The 11,149-nt window shown below is 38.3% G+C and overlaps 1 protein-coding gene across 2 annotated transcripts in view; it reads left to right on the top strand.

Moving 5' to 3' along the window:
• The window catches only part of galnt18a (UDP-N-acetyl-alpha-D-galactosamine:polypeptide N-acetylgalactosaminyltransferase 18a), an 88,406-nt gene that overhangs the window by 35,309 nt on the left and 41,948 nt on the right, over window positions 1-11,149 (top strand). For both annotated transcript variants that reach the window (XM_058397029.1, XM_058397030.1), the window contains exon 3: window positions 3,281-3,447. In XM_058397029.1, the coding sequence (XP_058253012.1) occupies window positions 3,281-3,447 (167 nt within the window). The remainder of the gene's footprint in view (window positions 1-3,280; window positions 3,448-11,149) is intronic.

Genomic DNA, 11,149 nt, shown 5'->3' with positions numbered 1-11,149 from the left:
AGAAACATTTCAAGGTGGTCAGAGCAACTGGAAACTCATTACAGTGGAACCATAGCATATGAATTGAATTTGTTCTGGAGGCGAGTTCTTAAGGTGCAAATTTGTGATACAAATTTTCCCAAGAGAAATAATGTAAATGCAGATTATCCTTTCCAGCCCCCAAAAATATGACCAATTTCCGTAAACTATAATCATATTTTTGCAAGCATTTTCCATGTCAAGGGTCCTCACAGGAAATCGTGCCACCAAACCTGGGTTAAAAATAGAACAGACCACCCATGCCACCAAAAAAACGCCCCCAAAATGACCTAGCTTTTGAACGCATGCTGAAGGCAACGTTGGTATCGTGGGTTGACTCTTTCCAAACAGCTTGCACTGACTGAAAAAAAAAAAACGTAAATTCCGTAAACTCTTTTCGGTTGGCTTTGCTTGGCTTTCCACTGACGCAAACAAGTTTTGAACGGCTCTGCTTCAGTTTGTCCAAACTCCGAATATGCTTCGTATGCCGATGCAAATTTCAGTTAATAAGGCGAAAATTCGTAAGGGAGGGCATTTGTATGCCGAGGTTCCACTGTACTGTATATGTGACTTATTGAAGCTTTTCAGAAGGGAAAGACTTATTTCAAATCGATGGAAGGAGTCTCCAGTGTCAGTGCTCTGTAACAGTTTTGTGTTTTTGTGTTAAGTTAAATCTATCTGAATCATTCTATCGTCATTCTTTGATGCATGAAAACCTATAAAACTGGAATAAAAGGTTTAGAGACACGGTGAAGCTTTAACTTGATCGGAAAGTTGTGAGTTCAAATCTCAGGTCAACCAAGCTGCCACTACTGGGCCCTTGAGCAAGGCCCTTAACCCGTAATTCCTCAGTTGTATAAAATGAGCTAAAAATCTAAGTCGCTCTGGATAAGGGTACCTGCTAAATGCCAGAAATGTAACTTCACCTCATCACTCCATCCTGTTATTCATTATTTTTATATAACTGCACATGCTGAAGTGTTTTATTCTTCTGTCACTGTTTCCATAATTCACAGTCATGATGAAAACTAAATATCAAGCTACAGATGAATGTTAAGGAAACTTGAAGAAAGCAATAAAGAATAAAGTACAATACTTGGAAAAGTTTTTTTAAAAAAGTCTACTTTAAGGCATTAGAATTTAACAATAGCAGCACTTTGAGCCAGTGTAGTGCTGAGGTCTGACGTACTTTTAAAAAGGAAAACCAGAGACAGCATTTTCAAACAATAACCACAGGTTTTGTTGGGCAAGCACTTCACACGAGCCGAGCACTCCACCGCTCTGTTCACAGAGACGATTTGATTTTCTTTCGTTATCTGAGTCCTGCTGTGAAGAATACTTGCTCTGGTACAGATGTGACAGTCTCCTGGCTTAAAGTCGGCACTCAAAATTCTGTCTCTTTTTACCAAGAAAATGAAAACAAAAAAGCTGTTAAAGTATTGGAACCCCTGGCTTTTGATTTTGTTTTATTAGTAGGCACTTGGCATGTGTGATGTTCAGTGCTCTTCTTTGGGAGTCAGTGAGGTGTGTGGCTGGATTCAGAGTCATATTTACAAATATATCAATTCAATGGAGTAGCTGAAATTTACCATTCAATTGTGCTTGCCATCTCTGTGAAGAAGAAGAAGAAGAAGATATCACGATGGATGTGGTGGCTCAAGTGGGGGGACAGTGGTGGCTCAATTGGGGCGCAGTGGTGGCTCAAGTGTTTTTTTTTTGGGGGGGGGGGGGTACAAGTGGTTGGACTACTGATCAGAAAGTTGTCAGTTTGAATCCCAGTTCCACCAATTTGGCAGTGCTGCGCCAGGCCCTTAACCCTCAGTTGCTTAGTTGTATAAAATGAGATAAATTGTAAGTTGCTCTGGACAAGGGCATCTACCAAATGCTGAAAATGTAAGAAGCCTTAATATACATTACAGCTCAGTGGAATTCTTTTCTTTGTATATCCAAGCTCAGGAAGTTGGGGTCAGAGCACAGGGACAGCCATGGTACAGTGTCCCTGAAGCAGGGAGGGTTAAGGGCCTTGCTCAATTGCCCAACAGTGGCAGCTTGTTAGTGCTGGTGCTTGAACCCCAATCCTCTGATCAACAACCCAGACCCTTAACCACTTAAACCCTCACCACCACTGCCACACCACTGCCCCTCCATCCACCTAAAGCCACCACTGCCCCTCACTTGAGCCACCACTTGATCCACCACTGCCCCTACACTTGAGCCACCACTTGATCCACCACTGTCCCCCACTTGAGCCACCAGTTGATCCACCACTGCCCCTCACTTGAGCCACCACTTGATCCACCACTGCCCCTACACTTGAGCCACCACTTGATCCACCACTGTCCCCCACTTGATCCACCACTGCCCCTCCACTTGAGCCACCACTGCGCCCCACTTGAGCTACCACTGTCCCCCACTTGAGCCACCACTTGTTCCACAACTGCCCCCCACTTGAGCCATCACAATTTTGCACAGCTTCTTTAAAAAAAATGCAAAAAGTTTCGAATAAACATCTCGATCTCCATGAGTTGTATATCCCGATATGTATCACAGCGCTGTAGAATTCTCGATTCTGATTGGTCAGAAGCTGCTCATTCTTTTTCTAGTAGTGCGGCTTTATAGTAAAACACTTGTTCGAATACATTATTGTTTCTATGGTAACAACAAACGATGAACTCTCCACATAAAACACTGCAATTGAAATGTGATGCGGTGATGTTTTCTCTAAGATGTTCATCTACAAGGAGTCTCCAGTGTTATTATATGGTTATAAAGTTGATGTTTTGTGGTTTCTTGGTAGAAGAAGAACAAACTTTTTAACTTCAAGAGAGAAAAAAAGAAAAAAGACTATAGGAAGACTAAATATAACTTTTTTTAATGTGATAGAGATAGATGTATAGAGAGAGAGATTGATGGGTATAGTGATATATAGGGTCCCAATACTTTTAGAGTGTGATAGATAGATAGAGAGGGGGATAGATTGAGTGATAGACAGGGTGCCAATACTTATAGAGTATGATAGATTGATAGATACAGAGAGAGAGAGAGAACTTTTTTCACAAACGTTTCGAATAAAAATGAAACTTTTTGGCACATTGCTGGAAGACACTTTGGGGCATTCTGCTATAAAATAATCATTTTAATATATAGGTTATATATTCATTTCTCCAAGGGTGCCAATAATTTCGAAAGTGCCTATAGCTTTCACCGTGTGCCTTCAAATGATTCCTGTCTTTATTCTTTTTTAACTTTTGTTCCTCGTCAGGTGTAAAAACATCTCCTACCATGCCAGCTTGCCTCAGGTCAGCATCGTGTTCATCTTTGTGGATGAGGCTCTGTCCGTGATCCTGCGCTCCGTCCACTCAGCAATGCGCCGGACGCCCTCGCACCTGCTGAGGGAGATCATCCTGGTGGATGACAGCAGCAGCAACGGTGCATATATTACACACACACACACACACACAGGGTGTACACTCATTGCTATGCAGTAGGGATGTGTGTTTGTCTGACAGGTGTTCTAATAGCGCACATCACAAGGATGTGTTCGGATCCTCCTGCAGCATCGTCGTATCAGGATGACGAGCGCGGCAGGACGCAGCGTGTTCTCTGGCTCTCGCTCTGCATAGAGATGCGACTTACACGTACATATTTGCATTCTCTGCATTGCTATGGATTTGCATAGCCAGTTGGATTCATTGCAAACTTCTTGACTGAGTGCGATGTGGGGCTCTTAAAATAGACTTTAACGATGCAGCAGTTAGAGAGAAACCTAATCAGCAGTAGATTGGTGTGCTGTCAGTGTGGGTCAGTGAACCAAGCTGGTCAGGGTTATGCAGTCTGTTCGGGATTGTGTGAAGTGTTTTTCCGGATTGTTGCAGCCAGAAATCCTCACGTTTTGTTTTTTTGCACAATTTGAATCAACAGTCTGTAATAATCTGCGGCTGGATTTTTTCTTTTTGGTTCAAAAGCCACTGTGAAGCTGTGGACATAGGCAACTTATTTCAAGTGCATATTTATTCATCATTTTATCACATCCACTTAACTGTTAGAGCACATTTCAGACCAAGACAGTGATTTAGTGGTACAACTGATTAGCTAGCTAGCTAGCTATATAGATAGATAGATAGATAGATAGATAGATAGATAGATAGATAGATAGATAGATAGATAGATAGATAGGGTGCCAATACTTTTAGAGACAATTCCAGTTAGTGTATGAAGTTTAAGAATCTCTTAAATCTGTTTAAATCCCAGTCTTTATTGTTAAAGAGAAATGAAGGACATCTTCTGTAGATATTGAATGGAAGGGCTGGAAATAATTCTACTATCTATCAGGAACTTAGAGTTACTATTACAGAATGAGAGTGTGAGGGTCGATTCGTGTAGAGCAGGATCTCATCTAAAGCATTAATGTATTATGCATAGGCAGAGGAACACACTCACTTAAATACAGATGGGGAACTAGGTCCTTCGTCCCTTTGTGTCATTTAGACTTTGACTGGACAGTGTGTGCTTAGAATGTCAATTTCTAGTCTCTTTTCCAAAGTCACCAGTGATCGAGGGTCCATCTCGTTTATGTTCATGTAGGTCACGTGCACCTTCTCGACTACTGCTGATGACGTGTGGTGGATGTATCTGAAAAATATCAGAGCAAATGGAGACCAAGCCTTGTGTCACCTTGTATGTAATCATCTGACCTGACTGTCACTGATGCACTGCATCAATCTTTAGAGCTGCAATTAATGTTTTTGTTTGTTTGTTTGTTTGTTTAAAAGCCACTGCCATAAAAATGCAATAAAAAAATGTTTGGCCTTCAAGTTTAATCCATCAGTTTGTCAAAACCAGTTAACTCTTTTCATACCAAAACAGAGCTTCAGTGGATGGATAAATGAATGCACAGATGGACAGACAGATAGATAGATAGATAGATAGATAGATAGATAGATAGATAGATAGATAGATAGATAGATAGATAGATAGATAGATAGATGGGCAGGCGGACGGACGGTTAGATAGATAGATGAGTTGGGTGTGGGTGGATGGATGGATGGATGGGTAGATAGATAGATAGATAGATAGATAGATAGATAGATAGATAGATAGATAGATAGATAGATAGATAGAGTGCCAATACTTTCAGAGTGTGATAGATAGAAAGAGTGATAGATAGAGTGATGGGTAGAGTGATAGATAGGGTGCCAATAATAGATAGATAGATAGATAGATAGATAGATAGATAGATAGATAGATAGATAGAGTGATGGGTAGAGCGATAGACAGGGTGCCAATACTTTTATAGTGTGATAGACAGAGAGAGAGAGAGGTGGGTAGAGTGATAGACAAGGTGCCAATACGTTTATAGATAGATAGATAGATAGATAGATAGATAGATAGATAGATAGATAGATAGATAGATAGGGTGCCAATACTTTTAGAGTGTGATAGAGAGATAGATAGAGAGATGGATAAATAGAGTGATGGGTAGAGTGATAGATAGAGTGCCAGTACTTTTGGAGTATGATAGAGAGATAGATGAAGTCATGTGTCTGGAGTGTGAATCTGAAGTCCCAGTGTGAGGTGATGAGAAATCCAGATCTGATCCACGCTACATTCTCTGCTGTCTCTTGAGTTTTCTAAATGAACTCAGCACGAGTCGACGGAGTTTAATTTTCTCCCCAATCTGTCAGCGAGATGAAAAATGAGGAGAGCCAGCATGTGTGTGTGTGTGTGTGTGTGTGTATGTGGGCTACTGATGCAATAATTAGAAATCTGATTAAGTCCTAATTATTGTACAAAGTATTACACTCAGACCCTCAGCACCCCAGCAGGCCGCGTTAAAGCGCTAGGTCTCCAGCGTGGGTCTGAGAGATGGTTTGAGGCTCTGGAGTAAAGGTTAGATGTCAAAACATATCAGAGTTTTACACTATGGCAATATTCAGTGACCTTTTAACAACATAGATGGCCATTTTTTCATATTTATTTACCTTTTTTTTTTTTTCAATTTTTATCACATCTTCCGAACAACCAAAGTCTGTCCACAAAGCTGTAACAAAAAAAATAAAAACACTGGATTATTTAAAAGCTTGTTTTTATACACGATGTAAAAAGTAGTAGTGTTAGTTAGCTTGCTAGTAACACTGACTACTTGGTTAGACAGGATAATACTTAGTGTAGTGTTTGCTAGCTCGCTAGCAACATTGAAAATCAGTGTATACATTGGAATACTTAGTGTAGTGTTAGCTAGCTTGCTAGCGATTATCATGACTTGTTTACACAGTATAATACTTATTGTAGTATTAGCTAGCTTGCTAGTAACATTGACTGCTTGGTTACACAGGATAATACTTGCAGTGCAGTGTTTGCTAGCAACATCGGTGTACACAATGGGATACTAGTGTAGTGTTAGCTAGCTTGCTAATGATTATCATTACTTGTTTACACAGTATAATACTTATTGTAGTGTTTGTTAGCTTGCTAATGATTATCATCACTTGTTTACACAGTATAATACTTATTGTAGTGTTTGCTAGCTTGCTAGCAACCTTGAAAATTGATTTACACAATGGATACTTAGTGTAGTGTTAGCTAGCTTGCTAATGATTATCATTACTTGTTTACACAGTATAATACTTATTGTAGTGTTAGCTAGCTTGCTAATGATTATCATTACTTGTTTACACAGTATAATACTTATTGTAGTGTTTGCTAGCCTGCTAGCAACCTTGAAAATTGATTTACACAATGGATACTTAGTGTAGTGTTAGCTAGCTTGCTAATGATTATCATTACTTGTTTACACAGTATAATACTTATTGTAGTGTTAGCTAGCTTGCTAATGATTATCATTACTTGTTTACACAGTATAATACTTATTGTAGTGTTAGCTAGCTTGCTAATGATTATCATTACTTGTTTACACAGTATAATACTTATTGTAGTGTTTGCTAGCTCGCTAGCAACATTGAAAATCAGTGTATACATTGGAATACTTAGTGTAGTGTTAGCTAGCTTGCTAGCGATTATCATGACTTGTTTACACAGTATAATACTTATTGTAGTATTAGCTAGCTTGCTAGTAACATTGACTGCTTGGTTACACAGGATAATACTTGCAGTGCAGTGTTTGCTAGCAACATCGGTGTACACAATGGGATACTAGTGTAGTGTTAGCTAGCTTGCTAATGATTATCATTACTTGTTTACACAGTATAATACTTATTGTAGTGTTTGTTAGCTTGCTAATGATTATCATTACTTGTTTACACAGTATAATACTTATTGTAGTGTTTGCTAGCTTGCTAGCAACCTTGAAAATTGATTTACACAATGGAATACTTAGTGTAGTGTTAGCTAGCTTGCTAATGATTATCATTACTTGTTTACACAGTATAATACTTATTGTAGTGTTTGCTAGCTTGCTAATGATTATCATTACTTGTTTACACAGTATAATACTTATTGTAGTGTTTGCTAGCCTGCTAGCAACCTTGAAAATTGATTTACACAATGGATACTTAGTGTAGTGTTAGCTAGCTTGCTAATGATTATCATTACTTGTTTACACAGTATAATACTTATTGTAGTGTTAGCTAGCTTGCTAATGATTATCATTACTTGTTTACACAGTATAATACTTATTGTAGTGTTAGCTAGCTTGCTAATGATTATCATTACTTGTTTACACAGTATAATACTTATTGTAGTGTTAGCTAGCTTGCTAATGATTATCATTACTTGTTTACACAGTATAATACTTATTGTAGTGTTTGCTAGCTCGCTAGCAACATTGAAAATCAGTGTATACATTGGAATACTTAGTGTAGTGTTAGCTAGCTTGCTAGCGATTATCATGACTTGTTTACACCGTATAATACTTATTGTAGTATTAGCTAGCTTGCTAGTAACATTGACTGCTTGGTTACACAGGATAATACTTGCAGTGCAGTGTTTGCTAGCAACATCGGTGTACACAATGGGATACTAGTGTAGTGTTAGCTAGCTTGCTAATGATTATCATTACTTGTTTACACAGTATAATACTTATTGTAGTGTTTGTTAGCTTGCTAATGATTATCATTACTTGTTTACACAGTATAATACTTATTGTAGTGTTTGCTAGCTTGCTAGCAACCTTGAAAATTGATTTACACAATGGAATACTTAGTGTAGTGTTAGCTAGCTTGCTAATGATTATCATTACTTGTTTACACAGTATAATACTTATTGTAGTGTTTGCTAGCTTGCTAATGATTATCATTACTTGTTTACACAGTATAATACTTATTGTAGTGTTTGCTAGCCTGCTAGCAACCTTGAAAATTGATTTACACAATGGATACTTAGTGTAGTGTTAGCTAGCTTGCTAATGATTATCATTACTTGTTTACACAGTATAATACTTATTGTAGTGTTAGCTAGCTTGCTAATGATTATCATTACTTGTTTACACAGTATAATACTTATTGTAGTGTTTGCTAGCCTGCTAGCAACCTTGAAAATTGATTTACACAATGGATACTTAGTGTAGTGTTAGCTAGCTTGCTAATGATTATCATTACTTGTTTACACAGTATAATACTTATTGTAGTGTTAGCTAGCTTGCTAATGATTATCATTACTTGTTTACACAGTATAATACTTATTGTAGTGTTAGCTAGCTTGCTAATGATTATCATTACTTGTTTACACAGTATAATACTTATTGTAGTGTTAGCTAGCTTGCTAATGATTATCATTACTTGTTTACACAGTATAATACTTATTGTAGTGTTAGCTAGCTTGCTAATGATTATCATTACTTGTTTACACAGTATAATACTTATTGTAGTGTTAGCTAGCTTGCTAATGATTATCATTACTTGTTTACACAGTATAATACTTATTGTAGTGTTTGCTAGCCTGCTAGCAACCTTGAAAATTGATTTACACAATGGATACTTAGTGTAGTGTTAGCTAGCTTGCTAATGATTATCATTACTTGTTTACACAGTATAATACTTATTGTAGTGTTTGCTAGCTTGCTAGCAACATTGAAAATCGGTTTACACAATGCAATATTTAGGGTAGTGTTAGCTATCTTGCTAACAGCCTTAACTACATATTTAGTACAGTGGAAAAAAATGAAGGCCATGTTAGCTAGCTTGCTAGCAACCTTGAAATTGGTTAACATAATGTATTAGTGAAGTGTTAGCTAGTGATTATCATTACTTGTTACACAGTATAATACTTATTTTAGTGTTTGCTAGCAACCTTGAAAATTGGTTTACACAATGGAATACTTAGTGTAGTGTTAGCTAGCTTGCTAACAGCCTTAACTACTTGTATAAACAGTGAAAAATGAAGGTCATGTTTGCTAGCTTGCTAGCAACCTTGAAAATTGGTTTACACAATGTAATAATTAGTGTCAAGTTAGCTAGCTTGTTAGTGTCTTTCATTACTTTTTTACACAGTATAGTACTTATTGTATTGTTTACTGGCTAGCAGCCTTGACTACTCGTTTGCCTAGTGTAAAAAATGGATGTTGTGTTAGCTAGCCTGCTAGCAACCTTAAGAAGTAATATGAGCTAAACTAAATAGATGTGTGTGTGTGTGTGTGTTTTAATACCCAAAGCATAATGTAGATTTTAAAAGTCACCAGCCGAACATACAGCTCTAACACTGTGCAAACAAGCTGTGTGTGTGTGTCTAAAGATTGTGACTTAAATGCACCTGTGTGTGTGTGTGTGTTTAACGATTATGATGGATGTTTGAGACACTGTGGAAGCATAAAATCAGGATTGAGGTTGAAGTGTTGGAAGACATCCCCAGCAGCATCGAGCAGCTGTTTGTTACCGTGGGAACGGAAAATCGGCCCTGATTGGACAGCAGGTGTTCATATGCAATATTGAGCCGAGCTCTTCAGGTAAATCTGATCAGAAATCTGATCACAGGTCTGAATCAATGCACCATGTCCTATGTGAGCATGCTGGAGTGTAACCATGGCAACAAATAATAATAAAGGCTAGTAAACTTTTCAGTGCATTTTATAGGAGTAAGGTGAATAAATTAGGTTAATGGTAACTCGTATATTTAATCGTTTTATAACAGATAAAAATTCCACCTTAAAGTAACTACTGAATCATTTTTTTTAATTGTCATGTTGTATTGTGAAACGATACTTCCCATATGGAATAATATGATCAATAGGAAGCATATGTAAACTGTATGGCTGCTTACAAAGAACTGACCCAAGCCAAGCATTCCATGTCAAGGCTCCTCACAGGAAGTCGTGCCACCTAGCTTGGGCTAAAAATAGAACAGACCGCCCACGCCACCACATCTATGAACAAAAAAACAGCCGAAAAATCACCTTGCTTTTGTATGCTGAAGTTCCACTGTACAACGGAAGCTGTTACACAAAAAAGCGAAGTCCACAATTAAACTAGGAAAGCCACTTAGCGTTGAAAACGATTTTATTAAACAATGCAAGTCGTATTTTGTTTATCCGTTTATAGTTACATTTAATACTGTGGAATATCCACATGAGCCTTTCCATTGAAGCAGATATAAACAGTTGCTTTAGCAGCGTCTCTTCTCTTTATCTCTCCTGAAGATAAGTCTGAAAACTAAACTTTGTGTCTTGGAGGAAAAGTTCCGGCTTTGCGTCTGAGACTGTGGACTCCATCCATCACCCTACACAATCTGAACAATCGCTTCGAAGAATTCGGCGGAGCTGAAAGCATTTGCGAGTGCTGTGGTGTAACTGAAAATAAAACTTATGCATTATGGTCTTCTCTGCTTCCCCTCCGTCTCGTCTTCTGTATTTTATTAGGACGTGCGCTTGGGTGTTATCTCTTACTTGTTGAGTCGAATGGCGCCAAATCTTCACGGCATTGTGCTTCAGGATAACAGGCAGAGGTCTAATAAAGAAAGATGAGCAGCACGTCGAGCGGACAGACGCAGAACCGCGACCGGCCTTCACCCAGAGACCGATACAGAGCCACAGACAGGGCTGTGAGTGATGTGGCCTTTATTGCAGTAAACACTGATGTGGTGCACTGAAGGGAGCCACTGGGAATTAAATTAAAATGTAATAAAAGTGTCCGGCCAGGATCCTGTCAGTGCGGGAGTGCAGAGAAGAAAATTGAGGAGTGAT

The sequence above is a fragment of the Hemibagrus wyckioides genome, linkage group LG08 (genome assembly GCF_019097595.1).
Source record: "Hemibagrus wyckioides isolate EC202008001 linkage group LG08, SWU_Hwy_1.0, whole genome shotgun sequence".
Classification (NCBI taxonomy): Eukaryota; Metazoa; Chordata; class Actinopteri; order Siluriformes; family Bagridae; genus Hemibagrus; species Hemibagrus wyckioides.
This window is presented reverse-complemented; position numbering and strand designations above follow the sequence as displayed.